The 23,858-nt window shown below is 42.2% G+C and overlaps 1 protein-coding gene across 5 annotated transcripts in view; it reads left to right on the top strand.

Moving 5' to 3' along the window:
* The window catches only part of nhsl1b (NHS-like 1b), an 86,032-nt gene that overhangs the window by 28,498 nt on the left and 33,676 nt on the right, over positions 1-23,858 (top strand). Inside the window, exon 1 of one of the 5 annotated variants that reach the window (XM_020589055.1) lies at positions 4,143-4,389. The exons of 2 other annotated variants lie outside the window; for them this stretch is intronic. In XM_020589055.1, coding sequence (XP_020444711.1) covers positions 4,143-4,389 — 247 coding nt within the window. Of the gene's footprint in view, positions 1-4,142; positions 4,390-11,140; positions 11,247-17,114; positions 17,328-23,858 lie in introns of those variants that run through there. 2 more of the 5 variants (XM_020589083.1, XM_020589061.1) reach the window with 2 other exon arrangements.

Genomic DNA, 23,858 nt, shown 5'->3' with positions numbered 1-23,858 from the left:
CCATGTAACTGTCCCCAGTAAATGTGGGGTAGTGTAGAGTAGGTAATTAAAGCCTTCCTCTGTGATGCAGCCGAACCCCTGTGTTTAACCTGCTCCCTGTTCTGTGAGCATGTTACTGCTGAGAGAGACGCCCTGTGAAACTGTGTGGGATTTGCGAGACTTTTGGGGAAAACACTTGTGTACTGGTGGAAGCACTAAATACTGCTCTTGTGTGCATCTGTACTTGTGTGTGTTGCATCCAGTTTGGCTTGCCTACAGTATGGTTTAGCATGACAGCATCTGGTCAGTGTGTATTGATGTCAGGTGCTACTGGCCTGATGTCTGATTGGGTTACCTGACGACAGGTGACTCATGTCACAGCCTACCTGTATCGCACAAGCAGTGATGGCACATCAAGTGTGTGTGTGAGAATCCACTAAGGTCAATTATATACTTTACACTGTTGTGATGTACGTTTAGCAGGATGTATCATTTAGTCAGTTCGGCAAAGGACCGTCTCATTTAGTGTATCAGCATTGTAGCAATATGTAGTTGCTGTTTCTGTATTCTGTTTCTTTTTACCAGCTTTTTGACAAAGGTCAAAAGTATCTAACGTTGTACTTTGTGTTGCTAGTTCATGTAAAATCTAGTTTATTTTCTCAGAACCTTTAATCTCATTTGATTTTATCTGATTTAGCTTCAATTACACCAGAAGGTTAAGTTTACTTCACCACTGTCCAGTCTTGTCTCCTTTCTTTTTTATGAAAGGAATGTTCTGAAATGACATTTGTGACTTGTATACCTTGTTTAGTGTCTGCATCCTTTGACGTCTAATCATCATCATCACACACCTGCGATGACGTAATCATGTTTACATTCTGTGAAAAGGTGACACCACTGAACCGAGCACAGACACTTGTTTGAGACTGTGTTTCCCAGGACCTGTTGTCTGGTGCTTTTGCAGATAAAAATAGTTTAAATTACTGTAAACTCACATTTTCTTCACCAGTTTATTGGTTTTGTGTTTAATGCCATAACTAGGAGGAAAACTGGTTAAAATGTAATATACGGTACACAGTATGTGCTCATATGGATTTACAATTTCACACACGCTTTACACTCAACAGACATGTTTCTGTACAAGTACAATGGTGTTTCATTTCTGAAGTCAAGAATAGAAAATAGACAGTGTTAAGGTTAAAGGGCCAGTACAACAAATATATTTTTAATGTTTTCTATTGCAACCTGTGTGTTTACATCAGAAGTGTTTATAGCAGTGATCAGTTCAGAAACGGTCAAAATGCAAATTGCAAATACAATTCAAGTATAATACTTATCTCCCACTCTTAAATTGTTTGTGAATATTCTCTGTCTCTAACTTAAAAGTGGCTGACCTAAAGATAACTAGTGACAGATAACACATGGTTTTTGTACATAATTATCCAAGAGATGAAATCTGAGCTGCCAGTTGGAACCTTTAAAAGACCGTTCTTGACATTCTCCTCTGATCAGAACTAAAACTAATTGTCCACTACATCACTATAGATATCTAGTTGACCATAGTGCTTATTGACACTGCTGTCGTTTTCCTGTATGTGGCTTTAAGGGAATGAAACCAGGGGATTTATGAAATGGTGATGACCTCTGACTTTTCAGTTCCCTCTGGGAATTATGGTACTAAAACAGATTTTCTTCCTGAAAAGAAATCAATGGACTCAACAGCCCCTGACTATGTGTTTGTTTATTTTGCCCTACCTTTCTCCTAGGCTGCCTTACTTTGTTTGATATGTTAATCATTTCCCTTATCAAAACCAGCTACCACCTTGTCTTGTGCTGTTCGAAATCACTTTATTTTATTTCATACTTCACCGTAGAGAGTAATGCTGGTTAATTATTAAAGCACTGTGGCCTTATGTGTCATTAATGTGGCCAAAGGTGACAAAAACATAATCATACTGAAAGTCTATGCGTGTGTTGACAGTCGAATGTGTGTGTGTGTGTCCTCATTTGCTCCCGTTGAGCTGGAACAGCAGTAATAAGCAGTCATCCCTTTGTGTCAACAACAAGTGCTAAGATGGTAGATTTCCTTTCCAAAGGAAATAGAAGAGTTGACAAAGGTGCTTTTGGTCTACCTATGCAGGCAACCAAACCACAGATCTGAGTTCAGCCTTCAGTTGTATAATGAATCTATAAAAAAGATTCACACAAGGAAGAGCTTCAAATCCGTATTTGGACAGAAGCTTTTCTACCTTTAGGTTTAGTCCAAGTTGTGTGTGCAAAATCAAGGTAGTGAAAGGCAGTGATTCATTTTTTGGGGTTGTGAAATGTGTGCACGATACACAAATACACACACACACAGTGCTGGTTCATGTCACACCTTGGTGGTCATGCACTCCCTCTGCAGTTACAGTTTGTTGGGAAAACTCCACCTCCTTACAGTACAGGCTTGTAGCACCTCATGAAGTCTGTTTTTGTCCCTGAGGGCCTTTTTTGTGCTATTTTAACTGTGTTGGGCGCTGAAATATACAGTAATTTGTTATATTTTACACAAAATCTGCCGTCATTCCCTATTTTTTCTAAAGTTTTGAAAAGTAAAAACCACTTAAGAGTGGTTGCTTGACTGTTGTGTATTTTCTGACTGTTGGACGTTCACCTGGTGTTTCATCAGCCCCATGTTAAGTCATGTTTGTCTTTTATATGAAACAGGCCCACAGCAGTATGTCGAACGAGGCTGGATTAAACATGGCCTTTTTGTCAGAAAAGATAGCACCTGGAGGATTAGAGATGACGAGGATAATGAGGAAAGTAAACTGAAGGACAAGTGGCAAAGTGAGAGAGTTTGCAAGGAGTAGTTTCCATGCCGGCAAACAAATAGAGGGGAGGGGTAGAGATCAAGGATCATAGAAAACAGAGCGAGGGAGGGACTGAAGAAGGGACGGGCTGACTCGTATTTCAGCACCGTGGCTACTAGGGTTGGGTGAAATCTAACCCTATACTCACAACAGTCGACTCCTGTAGTCACACTCTTGAGGACTGACCGGGAACGGAGTTCGGAGAATCCTCACCAGCACCTACTTCATTATTGGCTTGTCGGTGCATCACACTGCGTGTGTGCTCAGCAGGTGTGGGCTTCTCTTCCTCATTCTTGCTTTACCGCTTGTGCTTATCAGCCGATCAGAGAGCCAGATCCATATGGGTGTCAACACCTGGATATTTTGTTTTTTTGCACATTACCCTGTTTTGCGTGCCTCTTCCTCTTCCACCAGTGACAGCAATGCTACAGGAAAACGGGTCTAAGCTGCAGGAAGAGGAAAAAGAAGGTGTTGACAAATAGAATTCCCTGGAAACCTTGTGAGGTGGCATCATCTTTGCCACCTCACATCTACACACATACAAAATATAGCATCTTTTTTTGGGAGTTGTGGCAGGAGAATTTCATATGTGTGTTTATGCCAGTGTGCGAGTATGCATGTAATTTCAACAGGCTGGGAATAGACCCAGGAACACTGAAACCTTTTCACCTCCTGGTCTGGCCTGGCAGTGAGACGGTGCCTCTCAGCTGTGTGTGGACACACATGGTCATAAACTACAAACGCTGACATGCTGTGAAAAGTATCTTAATGTGATTTGGAAACCTCTCTCCACCCTGTCATGCACCACCAAGGAGTGAGTGTGCACATACAAGTGCATATATCCATGTGTGCTGCAGAAAGGCGGTGATTTTCCAGATTGCTGGATTGCCTAATTACCTCTTTTGGGTTTGGGAATCTCGCCCGGAGTCTTTAAGCACAAAAGAAGAGAAGGACGGGGAGGGAGATGATTTAGTCCGGCTTTTGGCTCGTGACAGAAAAGAATTAGAAGGAGAAAGAGGTTGGAAGTTGAGACTGTCCGGGTCAGAGCTGTGAGAACGATACAAGCAAAGGGAAGGAAAACTGAGCTCTGGCTGAACTTCCTCCTGGAACTAATTTAACACTTGTGGTTTTGAAGGATTTTACCATGTGTGTACATCTGATTGCTGTATTGAGAAATGTTTGGAATCTCATGATCTGGACCTAGTGAATTTCTCCCAATCAACCTCAGGATTATTTCTCCAGATTAAACTGGTTTCAAAGACATTTGATCCTACGTTTTCCTGTCTTGGACTCTTTCTTATCTACATGAGGATGAGAGGGGACAGGAGGTCTGCATCCTTTCGAAAGGAGAAACAGGCGGGCCTGTCCCGGGCTCTCAGCTGGCTCAGCGTGTCCACCCTCTCCCGTCAGAGCAAGCGTATTTTCCACAGCCAGAACGAGCTACATGACGTCCATAACCGTCACACTTGTTCTCAGTCACACACTCACCTTCATGCTGCTGACAAAGATGAGGAAGTAGATGATGACAACTGGGTGTACCATCCTCAGCACAAAATAGGTAAGAGCATAGAGAGAGGAAAGGAAGCAAAGGAATGAAGAGATCAGTTGGGTCACTGCTACTGAATCTGTTTACTAGATAGGTGCAGTAGATGCACACCCAACAGAAAACATAATATTTGGCTTGGCTGCCGCACAACTTGTCACAATGGTCTGGACTCACTGAATGGAGTTTTGTTCTCGCTCTCAACTGGGAAGCCAGTTAATGACTTGTTTACATGCACAAACAAAGCAAGAAGTGGGTCACTGTCTGTTTATGGCTCCTTGTTCTCATCTCCATGTCCACTAGTTGCCATAGGGAGTGAGCGGGAGGTGTGAACAGTCAATGAGACTCTTCGGGGGTAACAAGGCACTTTGTGCGGGCCTTAGGTAAATAAAGACGTTTCAGGCCGGAAGCAGGTGATGTCACGGACACAGAGATGTCACAGGCTGGTGACAATGTGAGGGTTTGCTGCCAGGGAGAGGGTGTGTGTGTGTGTTTGGAGAGCTGGAGAACTCAAAGTAATAATGCTGTAGAATTATCGTTTATTAATTCATTATGTCACTGACATTTCCAGTTTATATTTATGCCATCCTGTTTAAGGTAAGAATGTCATTATTACTTCTCTCAGTACCTTGGGATTGTGTTTCGAGATTAGGCTCATTATTTATTCATCATTTCATTAGTTGTGTGTGTGCGTGTGCATGCATGTATTCTGTCAGAGGGTCAATATGACTTAATTGCTTGTAACCGGAGCCTAACACCTTACTTGAGAATGGAAAACAACACCAGTGCTGCACTATACTCTACCGGTTTGCTTCATTAACCCACTGATCCATAGCACAGCACTGACAGGTCTGTCTTAGCTTTATTCAGCAAGGAGTGGATGGAAGCCCACTTACTGTGTAAACATGACAGTTTGAGGACCCTGCTGACACACATTTTAATGCATCCATTGCTATTTTTAGTCAAAGCAGTACTCAAAGACATGGAGTTACCTGAGGATTAGTTGCCTTTTTGTTGCCTCATAGGAAAGTGCAGCCTGTTGCTGCTGTTGTCGTTTATTGCACGTCTCAATCCGTCTCTCTCACCTCTGAACCTGACCCCTTCCTAAAACAGCTCAGGGCTCTACATGACTGGAATGGTCTGAGGTCCTGACAGCTTTCTCAGAGTCAAAGGGCAGAGCTATTTTGGAATGTTATTGTAGTCGTAACACCCGAGGCTTTAGGTGTAGATATTTTAATCTTGAATCTAGAGATGTCTTTAGCCATTAAAACAAAAGAAGCAGGACCAATTGTGTGCACCTTTTAGTAGCTGCATGTGCAGTACAAACGGGGTGATGTTACTGTAGTATCTGGAATATTGACTATTGTGTTTTCAGCCAGTCTGAATGTATTATAATCAATGTTATTCCTCAGCTTTATCGATCATCCTAATTTGTTTTGAGTCTGCCCTCACGTAACTCAAGAAATCTCTTCTATGTAACATGACTTTGTGACACATCACAAGTAAAGTCCATCATTAGTAATCACTGTTAATTGAACAGTCTGATAGGTTTGATTTACTCCATTGATTTATTCGGTAGGTAGAGTCAGGAAGCAGACCCAGATTGGTGAATCTATGATATTTGATTGTTTCCTTGTAAACTCTCCAGTAAAGGGAGGGTTTCTGATTGCATGGTATTAGCTAACAACAAAGCATGAGGATAGAGAAAGCGCACTAGAGCATAAATACATTTCTTTAAACGGCAACAAGACAGGAACTGAAATCTGTGTTAAATCAACCTGTAAACACAGACTGATGCTCTGTGTTTTTGTTTTTATGGCCTCTCACACACTCATTTTCCTCTCTTTGTCTCAGTCATGCTAACAGACTAAATCTTTTTATAGCTAATACTAGACCAAAGCCAGTGTCATAGACAGGTCAGTATAAAACTGTTCCATCACACATGAATATACACATACTTTACTTTATAAATGCACACCGCACAGAGGAAACCTCTCATGAGACTATCTCTCCAGTTTGAACTTTAGGTATTTATAACATCTGGATCTTGCTTCTACACGCCAGCCAGTACCAAGACAAGACACATGGGTAGCTGTGCGCCATGCCTGTGTGTAAATATAGTTCTAAAATGAGTGCCTGTGGCTCCAAAACCTACAATTTTGACGCAGCCTCCCGCTCGACTGGTTGGGTGTTTGCCTTGGTTGCCAGAGAAACGAGTGTGTGTTTCCTAGTGTAGTTCAGTTTGACCTTCCTGTTGGGACAACTGTGTGGACAACCAGCTGTGTGAACGAAAGCTGCCTGTTACTCAAGCTGCTATTGGCTGTCCTGGTGAAGGCCTGGTAAATTTTAAATGACTTGAGGTGGATTAATAATGCAGAATAATGAATTATTTAAAAAAAAAATTACACCAAACAATCCAGTGTGCGTTGTCTTACTGATTGTTTTGGCCTGCATTTAATAGAATTGGAACCACATACAGTATCTGAGGCCAGAAGCCTGTAGATGGTGATGGTTATAGTAAGTTATGATGATAAAGAGGTGACTGTTATTGTTTTTGTCTTAGCCTCTCCCATCAAGAATTTGAACTCTCTTCTTTTCTCCATCTCCTACTGTGTCCCTATCTTTCCCTTTCTGTCACAAATATACAAAGACAAAATACCCTGATCAATCTCCTCAATCAATTGGCCTTATTGATTGCCCCTATGTGTCTTTATGTCTGAATCAATCAGAGCATCCGTGACGGCTGTTATGAAAGGTCAACTCAAGAAGCAGATTGGACAGTTGGGCCCCCCAGCATTTTGTCTGCCCCCTGTATAGCATCTGGGCTTTACACATGTTTACTTTACTGCTTCTTATGTGCTGTTTTTGTTGGGTACAGGAAGTCACTGAGCGAAAAAACTCTGACTTCTGATTCATTGAGATTTCTGCTCTTGGCAAGTACGAGAGTGCTATGTTAACATGCAAGTTGGGAGATTTAGGGATTTAGTAGAATTTGGTGTTTTTTTTTTTTTGGTAGGCCATCTACTCTCGCCCGTTTAGGACAACAACGTATTGACCTAAATATTAAACACACCTTGGCACACCAGTGTTGTGGTGGCAGAGCTAGAAGTGGGTCTCAAATAATAAAAAGATGTGAATGAACTGTTTATGAATTTAGGCTCTATAAAATGGTCTTTTAGGACATATTTTTCTGTGTGAGACACTTATTGAAATTGATGAGACTTGGACACATTTCTACACAAATTCCTCACACACAGACATCATCATTGTGTAGGCTGTGTGTAAATCCAGATTAGAGGATGATAATTTGCTGTGGGGGGGGGGAGGAGAAGTGATTTTTAAACCAGCAAGCGCCCAAATCTGGTGATGTGGCCCACAGCCCAGCACATACAGGCATTCTTACTGTACGTTAAAAATATATGCTTACACACATGTGCACGTTATTTTTAAAAGAAGTGTATTGAATTTGCTACTTTCATTGTGTTATACTGAACCCAGCCACATTTTTATTTCCCTCCTTCTCTTCTATGTGCTGGCAATGATGTGGTTACCTTCAGGTAAGTCAGATCTTTTTATCTCTGACCCACATAGTCCCCTTTTTATGTCTGTTAGTTGATCCCAGATCAGATTTACTGTAAAAGCCCCTACAAAGCCTGGCACACATCACAGTTCAGATTTAGCTTGTTTTAAATCGCATTACCTCTTATTTCCCTCTAAAAACGTAATCTCTGACTTGCATCACCCACCTTTCTGTATCATGTTGCATGTATCCCGTTACCTTTGTATTCTGGGATATAATCTGTGAATGCTTTGTCTCTGATGAAAGAGGTAGATTGAAAAACAAGTGATTATATATGTGAACATGATTTCAGGTTGCAGGGAGGGCACGGGTTCAGGGCTTATGTCGATAGGATGCACGAATTTTGCCACAATATAGTTTGGAGGTGAGAGTTGATAATGTGCCTCAGCACGTATGCAGGATCTGTGATGTCATGTGAATGTAAACGGTGGTTTTCTGTTTAAGCACAAATCCAATCATGTTGTTTCACACATATGGTTTTCTTCAGAGATTTTCTATTTATTGCTGCCCATCAGTGATAAATTTGTGTAAATGAGAAGCATGGTCAAGTCAGATTTTTTTCTTTTTTTTCTTGTCATTGCTTGTCTGACTGTTCGTGTTACCAAGGCATTATGTTTGTTGCAAGCTTGGTTCTTATCAGCGTATGTCATTTAGTTTCATCTTGAACTGACTCATGTAGTAACAACATGTCGAGTGGCATCCTGCTCTTAATATTCTAGATATGCAAAACACTGTGGTGCTGCCTGATGTTTGCGTCTCATTTGCCATGGTTGAGCCTTCATGATGGCGTTTGATCTGTAGACAAAAACTGTATTTTGGAACATGACAACGGCGGTCAGCTTGGAGTGCCTCTAAAATGCTTTTTATATCCTGTAGTTACAGTACGAGACTGCCAATTAACCAGAGGAGTGTTGCCACGTACTGCATCAGACATTGCAGCTTGAACAAAAGGAAGAAATGTTACATATCATTATCAGAAAAAAGGTATAATTACAGAAGAGGATTGGAGTCACTTAAAAAAAAGAGTTCTGTCTTTTAAAAAAAGTCAGAACTCTGAATTTAAAGTAAAAAAAAAAGTCAGAACTCGAATTCCCTTTCGTACATAACCAAAATACAACATAAACATGACCAATGGTATAATACAAACATTGAATAAATACATTCTCTTGACCTATTGTATTGTTGACTGCTTTCAAAGAGCGTGATGATTCATACATAAGTGGATTTTGAAACCTTTTGAATTTGGCCACCAAGTTCCAGTAGTGGTTCCCCAATGTTTGCCTTGTGACACCTTAAAATGTCTATTTTCAGCCCTCGTCACCCACTGCATATGTCTCCTGACTGATGTTCCTTTCCCATCCTGTGATCATCTCAGGTTTAAGTTGCGACCCCTTAGACAGGCCCGGCCATCAGGTTGGGCTGTTCTGTGAATCAATTCATTGGATACATTTCTTGCATAATTTCTTCTAAAACTTTCCTTTTGCTGGGATTTACAAAGAAGGAGTTGCAAAAAAAAACATAATTTACTCGGGCAGTTGTTTTAATTTGATTGGTTTAGAACAGGGAAGGAAATCCTCCTCTCCCTTTTTCCACTGGGTGAGAGCTGTGATTAGGCAAGCCTCAAACTCCTTCCTCAGAGCCAAGGGGTTTATGGCGCTTAAAGCTGGAGCCAGCGGGCAAAGCAGCAGCCAATTAAGGTGGAGGTTTGATGAAGTCAGGTTTTATTGTCTGGTTAGGTGGGTTCAGGGATTTGCATGCATTTTTAATTGCTGATTATTTCCAGGGTTGCATTTTCATGGCACTCTCATTTTATCCGCTCACCCTCACAGAGGGACTCGACGTCGCTCACACGCTACATACACACTCGCGCACCAGTCAGCATATAATAGGTGACATCTGGTGGAGGCAGACATGTCATAGCCTGCAAACCGTATTGGGATGGGATTAACATGAATACGTGTGAACATGCATACCATACACACACACACACACACACACACACACACACACACACACACTCAGTTCACTCTCAATTAGCAGCATTGAAATATTGTCACTTTGCTTTATTATGATTGTTGGACTGGATGTTTAACACAGCAGTTGCTGTAATTACTCTTAACCATTTTGCATGAAATGTTGTCGAGTCTTTTGAACATAGCAGTTTGAAACCATAATGAATGGAACCTGCATATTGATGATAAGTAATGCTGACCCTGTTGCTCCTGTGACGAGGCTTCAGCGGTTTCCAACTTCTTAAGCAGTAACTAACTTTTTGCAGCGTGAGATATGGCCATTTTAGAGCCTCATTGGAAATCAATATTGTGTTTTGTGCTGTTCTCTATTTGGGAGTATGACAAATTTTATGTTGACATGTTCACTATTTGTTGTCACCGTCTTTGCTTTTCTAGTCATTTTGTTACTTTCTCTATCTCTTCTTTTGCTTATTTCTTTGTTTTGTTCTCTGGCTTCTACTATAAATGATCTTTTTTCTTGTCTTAGTAAAATTGTAACGCCTAAACTAAAGCCTGGATCTCTGTAGTCCTTTCTCAGTGTAGATGATCTGGGATGCACCTGGCTTGTAGCTGCTTCTGATAAGAAGCTGTTGAATTGTGAGGATTAAAGCGATTTGATGGGCGCACAGTGGATCAGCAGCAAGCCAGGGCCCCCTGCCCCTCTCTGAACTGCTGACTGTCCAGATTTTCTACAATCACAATCCTGCACGAAGCTTATGCTTTGTGTGTTTGTGTTTATTTTTGCCTGCCCTAATAAGCACATAGGTCTAAAAGCCTATTAATATGTTTGCATGTGTATATTTTGTATTCACATTAAGTAAACTGGTCGAGGGGCTTGCGGGTGGCAGGGGCTTTAGCCGAGGCTGGGCTTGTGCCTCTGTATCTCAACGCCAGTGGGGCGGAGAGGTGGGGGGAGTCATCGGCGTGGTTGAGAGACATTCAGAGATACAGGGAGAAAGAGAGGGGAAGCAGAGTGGGGGGGGGGAGTTGCAAAGCAGCTTCCTGCAGTGCAGAAGTTGGCTCTCTGCCACTGAGAGCATGTGCACGTGTGTGAATATGTGTGCAAAAGGAGACTGAGGGAGGGAGATAGCAAGAGAGGCAACAGGGAGACAAGAGTGCATGTCAGGATTTGCATCTCTGCTTTGATCGAGCAGTGTAAAGAAAGAGGAGGAGAGGAGGGCAACAGAGTGAAGTCAGGAGTGAGAAGGAAGAAAGAAACCGGCATTTGTTTCTTGTGGATACATGGAAAAATACAAGAAGAGCCATGTTCTGTGTGAAAGGTAAGTGTGTGTCTGTATGTTACAAGTGTGTGTTTTCATCATCCTAGTGTGCGACTTCTCCGCCACGCTTTTAGAGACAAAGAAAAGTTGAACTCCATCTCTCTGTGTGTGTGGAAAGTAATCTCGCCTCTTTCTATCTGACCTCATATTTTTCTTTATTTCATTTCTTCCATTGTTCTTTCTTCCAGTCGCTGACTCATGTAGGTTCTTCCCAGCTGCTCTGTGATTCATTCTTGGCTCAGGGGAAATATGAGAAGGTGCCAGTATTGAAACCGCTGTATGAGCTTTGAATCTGCTGTATCAAACTTGGGGGGTATTTTAGCTGAGACAAGTGATGTGTGCATGTGTGTTTGAGTCCTACATGCATGTTGTCTACACTGTAGCCAGTAATAGCTGGCAAAGCAGCAGTTGCTGGGCTGCTCTCCTGCAGAGTAGAGCCATGTGTTGGCTATTACTTAACTGACCAGTTAAAAGTGAGATAACGGGAATGCTTCTGACCCAAGCTCTTTTTTTTTTCCTCTGTGTTTTTATATAGATGAAAAGTGGAAGCTTAAAACTGCATGCTCCACGACGCTGTTAACAGAGAGAGAAGCCTACGACACTGGTGTTGACATCATGAGTTTTGCTGTTATTGCTTATTTACTGATGAGATAACATAACATCCATCTATCTTGTATCACTGTATTTTTAGTTCTCTTAAAGAATAACGTAGAACATAACAAGCTCTGCAAATCCAGGAAATATCCTAAGATTTGGAAAACACTCATTCTTACATATTTTCAGCACAAGGCCTAGAGTCAGACGGTGCTCAGCTGTGGCTTTATAAAAAAAGTACTTTCTCTTTTTGTAGCAGGATTTATAGCTTCCAGAGATGAGGTAATATAAACTGAACACTGCAGCTTTTTGGGGCAGTTCATCAGCTGTATGCAGTAATTTATGTTGTCATTTATACAGTTTCCACACTAGGTGATTCTGGCCAGATCTGGAACATGGAGAGAAATGGATGTGGGAGTCGGAGAGGAGAGTTTTTAAACCAGTGTGCCTGTACTTACTCCTGGTAAACCAACCATTTGTATGGTAACAGGAGGGACTTTTACCTCATTAATAATTGATGCACACATTGTAAAATACTTGGATTTGGTAAGAGATAATTAATATTAAAACCAGTTTGGGTTTCCAGCTTCAGAAGACAATCTGACCCACATACCAAACCTGAGACACTGATATGACCAGTAGATTACTCTACATTGGTTGCCAGTAACAGAATGCATCCTTATGTTATCATGGAGCTGCCAACTCTGGGACAGTTGTGACACCCTTCAGTCTATGTGCCTCCACATCCAGCTGTGGCCAGAGCGGATCATTGTCTATTCGGACCACTTGCCCACTCAGCCCTCCAAAACCCCACCACTACCACAGTAAAGTCTCACATTTTATTGTAAGCCCTTTTGCTCACCAGACAGACCAGTTGGCTTTGGTATGTTACATAAGTTATTTCTGTACTTCAGCTCCACTCCCTGCCAGAAGGTAGATATAAGAAGGGACTGAGCAGGGATTAGCTGGAGTGATTTTTGGAGACCTGGTTCTCACTCAAACTGGAGGTTCCCTGCAGTGTCAGGGCTATAGAAATGCAACATTTCAGTCCATGTATTGCTGAGGATTCACCCGATCTTCTTATCGTGAGGTCAGTTAAGTGCAGCTCAGGAAATGTCCAATCTCTAAACACATCTTTGGCTGAGAGGAACTTTGTCCGGAGCTGCCTGGTTTGTTTTCAACCACTCGGACATATGAGTGTGTGATTATAGCAGCTTTAGATGTTTTGGTTGAGGATCAAGTACATATGTGGTGAGCCAGTTGATATTCAAACCAATACGAGTTGGGTATTTCAACTGAAAATTGGAATATGAGCGCAGCAGAGCTGAAATCATTTGTCACTCAGTTTTAATAATCATTCATTAATCATTCAGTGTTCAAGTATACACATGTACTGCTCTAGGTAGTATACATTTACAAAAAACTGCTGCATGCATTTGCGTGAAAAATCATGAGAAGCACAAATAAAAATCAGCAGAGTTTGATTTGTGAAATCACTGCTAAAGAACAAAGCTGTCGGCTCCTTATTTTAGCAGCCGCCTTAAAGTCATCCCTTGTTAACCTGTGTGAACCTAGATGAGGACAGTCCTTCAATAGCACACCTGTGTTGTGTATCTGGAGAGACCGTGACCTCTTGAACTGAGGCTGACCCACTACCTGCCCTCTGGCCTTGTGGGTAGTGGTGCTGATGGATGTTCTCACACTCAGAGTGGCAGCCTGCTTATCTCCTGTGGAGGGGAAGAGAGGTGCTGACATGTAGACAGCTGAAAAGGCGCTGATAATATCCATGAAAATACTGGTGAAAGGCAATGGCAGCGGTTCACCTACTGTTGTGTAGACAGTGAGGTAAGGCAGCATGAGTATATGTTGGACATTTAGCTTAATCTGATTCAATAGTAATAACTACGGAGTTATTATGTATGTGCTTGTTCTCCTCTACTAGTCCTACATATTCATATTCAGGATCAAGGTCAAAACTATGACTTAACCTAAAGACAATTCCAGCTGTATTTTACGGTTGTGGATCAATTGCAAATCCCTTGGGGAATCTGCACTGGTATGGGTTCACAATTTAAGGAATGCATTTAGCCAAATTACATTAAACAAGCCAGATGCTACTGAAAGAGGAGCAGATTTCTGGTCTTGATAGATACAGTAAACAATATATGGTGAAGTTCCTGTCACCTGTGAATGGACTTGTGTGAAGACTCCAGTGAACCCTTTGTCTTCTGAAAATAGTTTACAAAACAAAAGCTTTTTGGTTAGTCTGGAAGTTTACAAAACCGCTTTCCTAGTCAGTCAGAGGTGCTTACTGTATTTTTAGTGTGAGACAATGTTTCTTAGTAGGTGAGTGTTGAGCGGTTTGTTTCCAGGGACAAAGCTTGAAAAGTCTGGTGTTGGTTGAAGTTTGAGAAAACAATGGCCGACTCCCTGTGGATGACTGGATGACTTCCCCAGGCGGCGGACTAACTCAGCATGCAGGTGCTCCCATCACTCCATTCAGACCTATGTGTATCCATGGTTACCATTGTCCCTTTCCCAAAGCCTTCCGCTCCCCCCCTACACACACACACACACACACACACACACACACACACAGAGAGAGAAAGGTATGTGCATGTGTGTGTATTCATAGACACGCAGAAGAGTACATGCATGCACTGATATAAACAAAATACCCACTGTCCCAGCTTGAACTCAGTGTGGATGTTTCATTGTATGGGAACACACACACACAACTCCTGACTAGCAATAATCCCTGTTCATGGGGAGTGGACTGTGAGCTTCTGACTGCCGTGCCAGACAAGATCTGATCATTACAACCACCTCAGACACACCCAGTACTCGTTCTGTATGTGTCTGTGTGTATACTTCACAGACAACCATCACGCTAAGGTGTGGTCGACTGTGTATCACTGTAAAAGTACCCTCTGTCATGATATTATGATGCTGTTATGTGTGTGGGTCTGCATTGCTGTACACCCCCTGATGCTCTTTGTGTGAACCCACTGTCTATGTGTTAATGGATTTAGGGCAGCAGCAGTGACCAGTGCAATTTAGGCCATAGTCAGAATCTTTTGGCTTGCTCAGTGGACTGCGCGTGTCCGCACGTTGTTTTATATGTGTAGGTGCATGCACACGCATGTGTACTCTAGTGTGTGTGTGTGTGTGTGTGTGTGTGTGTGTATGTGTATGTGTGCTGTCAAAGCCTCAGACAGCCAGAGGCTAAAACAGCTGCTACTGATGGTTATCATTTCCACAGAACAGCGAGACATGCACACGCATGTGTACTCTAGTTTGCCTGTGTGTGTCTTTGTGCGCACAGTGGTTTTGTAATTAGCTTGCGTGTTAACTGTCTCGCTATTCTGTGGAAATGATAACCATCAGTAACAGCTGTTTTAGCCTCTGGCTGTCTGAGGCTTTGACAGCACACACACACACACACACACTGAGTACTGTATTCCCACAAATTTTTGAGTGTAATTTAAATTAAAAGTATTTGTATGTACATATACAGTACTTATTCAGATGTGTGTGCCTGTGTCATGTAGGTGTTAGCCACCACCAGAGGGAGCTGTTTACCTTTTACCCAATAATTTTCTCTTTTCTCTGTAATGTTTTTACTTCAGTTGTCTCGGTTTCTGTACAGTGGTTGAGCTTTTCATTGCTATCGATGTATTATCCAACCATGGTTTTGTTCAGTGTTATCTTCTACTGCTCTCCAGTTTCTTAAACTCAGCTTATCAATAAAGTCACAGTACCTCACAGCCAAGAGGATTACACACTCATACACACCCTCACCTGTTGGTCGGTAGTTAGGCAGTTTAGTCTGAAGCCCAGACTCTCTCACCCTGTATGTTAATCTGTGCGTATATCTTTGTTTGCTGTTTATCTTTTTTATCTGGTATTACCTCCCAGTCCATCTGTGCTTCACTCTGTTTGGCTCCAGCTCCACTTAAATTAAGATTTCAAACGTGTCTTTAGTGTTTGTGTTTTGCCCACTTCATAGCATTATAATGCAGATATTTTAAACTAGATCTGTGCACTTTGTAACAGCAGTCAAGTGAAGGTACACCTGAGGCAGTAGGTTGATATCTGGCCCACATACAAGCTTGAGTCACCTGAATTAATTAGTTGACACACAGCACACCAAGTCTTCCTGATCGTCCACACATGTGAGCTGTGGAGATGATGTAGTTAATAATTTACAGCCTGGTGTCCATCTGTGTGTGTGTGTGTGTGTGTGTGTCTGTCACAGAAAAAGGCTAGGACCTGGAGGCTCGATAATCTGTTTACAGATTAGAACAGCAGGGTTGAGGAGCAGAGGAAACAGGGAGTCATAGGAGCTGGTAGGAGAGGTCATGTGGGCGACACCGGGCAATTCAGAGAGATGATGTTAGATGTAGCAAAATCATCTGAAGGACGCATCCCTAATTTACCAATTGAGGCACTCACCAGTTTTGGGCATGAATTTTGTTTTAAAGAAAAGACAGAATGGCTTCGTGTTTTTTTTTTTTTTTTAATTCTCTTTTTCACTATTTGTTGTAACTGCTTCTGGGTCACTACAAAGGACAAAAGCATGCTTTAACCACAGGTTTCTCCAATAAGGCACCGCCCTTTTTTCTTATTTTTGCTGCTCTGGAGTAGTGTTAAAATGTCTTGTGGTCATTTTTGCAAGCTGCCCAGGGGGTTTCACCGGACTGACATTCATGCAGAAATATTTTTAATAGCTTTATGCTGCAATAGTTCTCTGGAATATTTGTTCTGGGGTTAAATCTTGTAATCTAACACTGTGCACAGCCTTCCTTTGTCAGGCAAATCAATGCAAGTCAATAGGATCCCCTGAGAGAGGGAGAGGAAGGACAAAACTGGTAGGAGGAGAGAGGAGGCAACAGAGGGGGACTGGGTTCACCGTGGATTGCAAAAACCTCCAAACCTCTGTCCTGTCTTAGTAGAAAGAGAAGAGGGAGTCCTATTCAGGGTTTGGGAGCAAAGGGGGGGAGGTCTCCCACACATATACCCTTCAGTCACCCCTCCATCCTACCACCATCAAGTGGAAGCTCCAGAGAGAGAGAGAGGTTGCGCAAGGAGGAGGGGGAGGAGTAGTTGGGGGCTTGGGTCCTGGATAGAGCAGGGGAGGGTGGGTGGTGGTGGGCTTTAGGTCTTAGCCAGGGATGATCACATATGTGCATTACCTCTCCTCCGAGGCAGTGGTCAGGTGCTGGCACAAGGTCTGCTATGTGGACCCCCCTGGTGAGAAGGGAACTCTGTGCTTCTTCAAGCCTGCCACAAAAATGGGGAACAGCCTTCAAGTCGAGGCCTTCCCCAGCACCAAGCCCACCAGGCCAGAGGGCTGCCTACGCAAACGTCTGCTTTCGGTGTCAAAGGTCCACCAGAAGCATGACTCTCTCTGGACACCCAAACCGCTGCTTGGACCTGTTGCTACAGGCTCACCAGGGAAAATACAGACCGACCAAGATGGCAAAGGTACAGACTAGAGCGCATAACATATTCACTGGCATTGTGTTTGTGATCTTGACATGGTGGAGCTATCTTGTGTTGTCTAATACCAGAGCTTTATACCATTATATATATATGTTTTTTTTACACCAGCAGTAATGATTGTGGCACTTGTTTTGTCTGGAAAACAAGACTCTGCTTCTAAGTGTACTTAATTCACCTGACCTGCATGTTGGAAATGATTATACGCTGTATGACAGTGCCACAGAGTCGCGACACATGGTGGAGGCTTTCCCAAGCTCTGTCTCTTCTTATTAGGTGACTTCCACTCCCCTTGTAATTGAGCAATCTGTGCCGTCTGTCTTTGGGTACGCAAGTGTGCATCTCTGCGTGTGTGTGTGTGTGTGTGTGTGTGTGTGTGTTATGCTGGTCAGGTCCAGGTTTCTTTTTACAGTCCTGCCACATGATAATAACTCAAAATATAACCACACGCTACATATTGGTAAAGTAGAATGTAAACGCTAAAAGAAATTCATTAGCAAAGCAGAGTTAAGCTGGGTGTTGCTAGCAATACTGTCCCATTTTAAGTTTTTGTCTACTGCTAGGGTCACTTCTGCATATATGCTTATCCAATACCGAATTCCTTAGTGTAACAGTACGCTGAGTGCGGCCCTTCCTCACGCCTGCTTTGGCTAACATGCCATGACAGCTAAAGATGTCGCTGCCATGGGTACAGTATTGTCTGTGCTCTGTAGGTTGAGTCGACCTCCCAGTCACTCTTTATTCATGCACTGCTGAACAGATGCTCACATTGGAGTGGCTAATACATCTTTTGTGCGTATTTGTTGCTGTCTTCCTGTATGCATGCTGTTTCTATCTGTTCTCACTGCCTCATGCTGTTTTTACCCTTGTATCTTTCTGTTCCCCACCAATCTCTCCAATCCTTGATTTTCTTAGAGTAGAATAGAAACAGCAACACTTTTTTTTTCTTTCCTTGGGTTCTCCCTTTATCCTGTTTATTTTATATCAGTTTAGTGGTGGAGCAGGTGTTTCACAAGATCACCCATAATCCCCTTGGTGGGAAGGCAGGCTTCAGTTATCGACCAATCAGCGCCAATGGCTCCCGAGGGGAAGAGCACCTGAGGGAGGCCAGGCTTGTGGAGTAACTAGGTCAAATGAAGTGGCTGCATTTATGAAGGGAAGCAAGGCTGAAAAACAGTTAGGGTAATGTAATTCTCACTCACTCAGGAGGTCAGAAGGGGGTTTGATCTCGGCCTCAGCTCTTTGTTACTGTTCAGGTGATTGAGGATGGCTCTGCCATTGCCACAGTTGCAGCTTCAACTTTTATTAGTACTGAATTTTAAAAAAGCATGCAGCCATAGGTGATGTAGGTGTAATTTCAGATGAAAGTATCCAGAAAATGACTTGTGTGTGTATATATTGTAGTAAAAGAGCAGAACGAGCTTCTGTTCTTCTCTTGCTTATCCTCTTTATTCCTTCTGTCCCCTCTTTTAAACCATCTTAGTAATTTTAAACCGTGTCCTAAACTCTGGTTTGAAATCAAAGTGACACACTGACCGGTGTTGCTTAGTGACCGAAGTAAATCTCAGACAAAAGACATTTTTTCTCTTTATGCAGAAAAAAAAATCCAGTCAGTGCAGCTCATGTTTCTCTGAATCAAGGATCTTAGTTGAAGTGAAACACCATTTATAAAAACACAATGAGATTCATTAGTTGCCCTTTCCTGGCTTACACCTACTCTCATACACACTCTTAAACACAGATGAGAAAAGACAAGCACACACTTAGTCCTGAATGTGCATGAAAACTCGTGGTAGCAGGTTGGAGATTGGTGGCAGAACAGTGGAGTAGAGCGTGTCGCACACAGCTTAGTAAGATAAAGAAAAGAAGGTGATTTCTCACACACACACACAAACGCACACTGTTTTGAGAAATGGGGGTCAGGGGTTGGTTTGGGTCATTCAGCTGTAAAATGTGTTAAGGCACTGTTTTCCTTCAAAGCAGCCCTGTCGAGTCCAATCACTCTGTCACCCTCTTTTCTCCCTGATTAGATTTTTAACCCTGCTTGTTTATGTGAATGAGTGCGAGTCTGTTCATTTTTTTCGGTCTATCAGATCTACATATAAAACCTTCTGCAGTCCAATTTTCTGTTATGTCCCTGCAGACAGTAATTTGGATAGAAAATGAAGAAGGTAAACTGTGATCACTGGCTAACAAGCAGAGAGCCCTCAGTTTGTTAACAGCCTAACAGGTAATGGCTGACCAGTCAATAGCTAAACAGGTGCTCCTTCATCATGTGTGACCAAGGGCTAATGAAGCCAGACGTAATCAGATGAGGTAGAGTTCAGTCTGAGTCTGTTCATTAACTCCAGGATCCCAGCTGGTTTTTCATTTTTACTATTGCTATGGAGTTTTTGCTTGACCGATATTAGCCCAACGTCTGTCTGTGTTTTTTTTGTTTAGGTCAAATGGATGTTTTTGTCCTATAAATAGTCCAAAACTAAAACCACAGTCAACTCTACCCAATTCTTCATCTATTCATTACATCACTTTTGGCCCATTAGAGTGGGTCTTGCACTTAAAATTCTCTTTTCTAGCTTGATGACATTTATCCTGAGACGTTTTGAGTTAAAAGGTTTTTTGAGATGCCTGGTATGTTGGGGATTCCTTTTTAATCTCACAGAATATCATATCATTTGTCATACATCGGTATTCTCCAAGAAGGCGGTTTTGTCTTTCAGCCTGAGTGTTCGTTTCTTGAAAACATTTTTGTAGATAATGTGGTCAAATGAATAGATTTGGTTTGGGCTCAGCTGGCTTTTCATGTTGGAAGTGATGGATGGGGAGGAGGAGAGGAGGGATCAGGTGCAAGAGGCCCTCAAAGCCCCATATGTGCACAGTAAGTTTTACTTAATGGCTTGATTATCACATCAGGTCATAGCAGCCATATAATTTGCTGAATTATACAGCAACATTTATTCCTTCACTGACTACATGTCTCAAAAGACGGACACACCGTTCTGGTTTCTTATTCATCAGAAAAGCAATCTGCAGATTAATCGATCTGAAAAGTAAAACTAGTTGCAGCCCTACTTTCTTGTCTGTTCTCTATGTTAGGAGTGTATGCAGTCAAATGAAACATCTGTTTGCCTCACAGGTGACATGTGGTTGTTTGCATGCACAATTTCATAATGAGCTAAAACTCTTTACTGGAAAAACAGTTATATCATGAATGTAAGAGCTTGCTGCAACACTCACCATGCCAACAGATCTTAAAAACAAATGCAGTTTCAAAACTTATATTGGCCCGTATTTGCTCCAACAACAGCTTTTGCTCTCTTCTTTGACCTCAGTCAGTTCGGCCGTGGTTTTGTTGTTAGTAATTGAAAAATCTAATTGTACTGAGGAGCAGGATAAGTGCGTCTAATCACTCCATGGCTGCACTGGCCTTAGTCACAGCTCATTTCTTTAATGAGTGCTGTTATTAGAAATAGCTTTTTTCCTACCTCATGCTGCTTTGAATCTGGTCTTCAGAGGGTTCTGGCCCTGTTTGCCCTTCTGTCTGCTCCCCGTCTGCACACACACAGTTGCAGTCCTGGCTTCTGCTGTACAGTGCATAGTCTCCTAGAACCTAAAGAAAACATCAAGTTTTCATCATCGTAGTTTTCTCTGGACCCCTACCCAATGTGACCAGTGATGACATGTTTAGCCGCATGTCGTCATTCAACCGCTGGCTGTCTAGGTGGTGCCCAGAAAATAACGTGGGCTTCATAGACAACTGGAAAACATTTTGGGGAAAACCTGGTCTGATTAGCAGAGACGGCATCCATCCCACTTTGGGTGTTATCTAGAAATCTGGACGAGTTTGTTTTACAACCTAAATTATGACAACCCAGAGTTGAGTCCAGGATGCAGGGTCGCAGTCTTACACGCCTCTCTGTTGTCTCCTTGCAGCTGCTACCCACCCAACGCTCCCAGTACCCCATAGAGACTGTGTCTGCCCCCCGCCCACCTAAATTATATAAATCAAGAATCAACTCCAGAGGAGTTATTCATAAGAACCTAATTAAAATTAAGATGACTCCTCTTATAGTAGAAAGTAATAGGACAATCAAATGTGGACTATTAAATATCAGATCTCTCACATCTAAATCTCTGTTAGTGAATGATTTGATAAGTGAACATCACATTGACTTATTGTGTCTTACTGAAACATGGTTACAGCAGGAAGAATATGTCAGTCTAAATGAAGCCACTCCACCTAGTTACAGTAACTGTCACATCCCTCGAAACACAGGCCGAGGTGGTGGCGTGGCAGCGATCTTTGACTCAAGCCTATTAATCAACCCTAGACCTAAACATAGTTATAACTCATTTGAAAGTCTCACCCTGAGTCTCTCACACCCAAACTGGAAAACTCAAAAGCCTGTTCTGTTTGTTATTGTATACCGTCCACCTGCTCCTTATTCAGAGTTTTTAAGTGAATTCTCAGACTTTCTGTCTGATTTAGTACTTAGTACAGATAAAATAATCATAGTAGGCGACTTTAATATTCATGTAGATGCCGACAATGACAGCCTCAACAATGCATTCTGTTCATTATTAGACTCAGTTGGCTTCTCTCAAACTAAATAAACCCACTCACTGTTTTAATCACACTCTTGATCTGGTTCTGACATATGGCATCAAAACTGAACACTTAATAGTTTTTCCCCATAACCCTCTTCTGTCTGACCATTTTCTAATAACTTTTGAATTTCCATTAATGGATTATACTCTATGTGGGAAACAATTCCACTACAGCAGATGTCTATCTGGCAATGCTGTTACCAAGTTTAAGGAAATAATTCCATCTTTATCTACTTCAGTGCCATTTGCCAACACAGTGGAAGGAGGCCACCTTAACCTTACTCCCACACAAATCGATAATCTTGTTGATAGTACTGCAGCCTTCCTGCATAATACACTTGATACCATTGCCCCTCTGAAAAAGAAGGTAGTGAAACAGAGGAGGCTAGCCCCGTGGTACAGCTCGCAGCTCCGCTCCCTAAAGCAGGCATCACGAAAAATGGAAAGGAGGTGGCGCTCCACTAAGTCAGAAGAGTTTTTCATAGCCTGGAAAGATAGTTTAATAACATATAAGAAAGCCCTTCATAGTGCCAGAACCACATTTTATTCATCACTGATTGAGGAAAATAAGAACAACCCCAGGTTTCTTTTCAGCACTGTAGCCAGGCTGACAAAGAGCCACAGTGCTGTTGAGCTTAACATTCCCTTAGATCTCAGCAGCAATGACTTCATGAGCTTCTTTACAAATAAAATCACAACTATTAGAGAAAAAAATTGCTCGGACCACTCCCACAGCTCTTGCAGATGTGCCATCTACTACAATGGCTTTAGAAACATCTGTAAGACCTCATTTATACTTAGACTGCTTCTCTCCAATAGATCTCTCTGAGTTGACCTCAACAATTGCTTCATCTAAATCATCAACATGTCTCCTGGACCCCATCCCGAAAAGGCTGCTCAAAGACGTCTTTGCCCTAATCAACACATCCATACTAGATCTGATTAACCTCTCTCTATTAACAAGTTATGTTCCACAGGCTTTTAAACTTGCAGTAATTAAACCTCTACTCAAAAAGCCTACTCTTGACCCAGGTGTCCTAGCTAATTATAGACCAATATCCAATCTCCCATTTATTTCCAAAATCCTTGAAAAAGCTGTAGCAAAGCAGTTATGTGACCACTTGCACAAGAATGATTTGTTTGAGGATTTTCAGTCAGGATTTAGAGTCCATCATAGTACAGAAACCGCATTGGTGAAAGTCACCAATGAAATGTCCACACAAGAAAGGTGTTCCATCAGGGGTTGGTTCGCACAAGTATATAAAGACAAACACACACGCACACACCACATGTCAGGAATCGGCGCGTTATGCTGCCAAAAATGTTGAGGGTGAACTCAATTAAAAGGCCAGACAAGGAAATGTAAAACAAAACCGTCTCTTTAATAAGAGAACTAACGCTAAACAAAACCATACAAGACACGGTGAAACACAAAAATCACAGGTCGGTATAAACAGTCCGAGATCAGAGCCAGCAAACACATACAGCAGAGGAATCCAAATACGTAGTCCAAAGGGAAGTCCGATAATCATACACGGTGACAGTCCGAAGAAAGAGGGCAAGGCAGAACAGAACAGTCAGAGAAACAATCCCGGTCAAAAACACAAAGTACCAAAACCGAAAAGTGCTGGAGAGTCAGAGCTGGCGTCTAGAACAATCTGGCGGGGACTGGTGGGTGAAGGCTGCTTATAATGCGGTGCAAACTATAATGAGCAGGTGAAACTAATGCGGGTGATGAAGAAAGTAAAAAGACCGAAACTGTGGTGAAACAAAACAGGACGTAGCATCAAAATAAAAGCCTGACAGGAAGCAACACAGAACCGAATCATGACACCACACACACACACACACACACACACACACACACACACACACACACACACACACACACACACCACACACACACAC

Source organism: Monopterus albus, unplaced genomic scaffold, assembly GCF_001952655.1.
Source record: "Monopterus albus unplaced genomic scaffold, M_albus_1.0 scaffold9.1, whole genome shotgun sequence".
Classification (NCBI taxonomy): Eukaryota; Metazoa; Chordata; class Actinopteri; order Synbranchiformes; family Synbranchidae; genus Monopterus; species Monopterus albus.
Note: the sequence above shows the minus strand (reverse complement) of the source record. Positions and strands in the feature narration are given on the sequence as shown.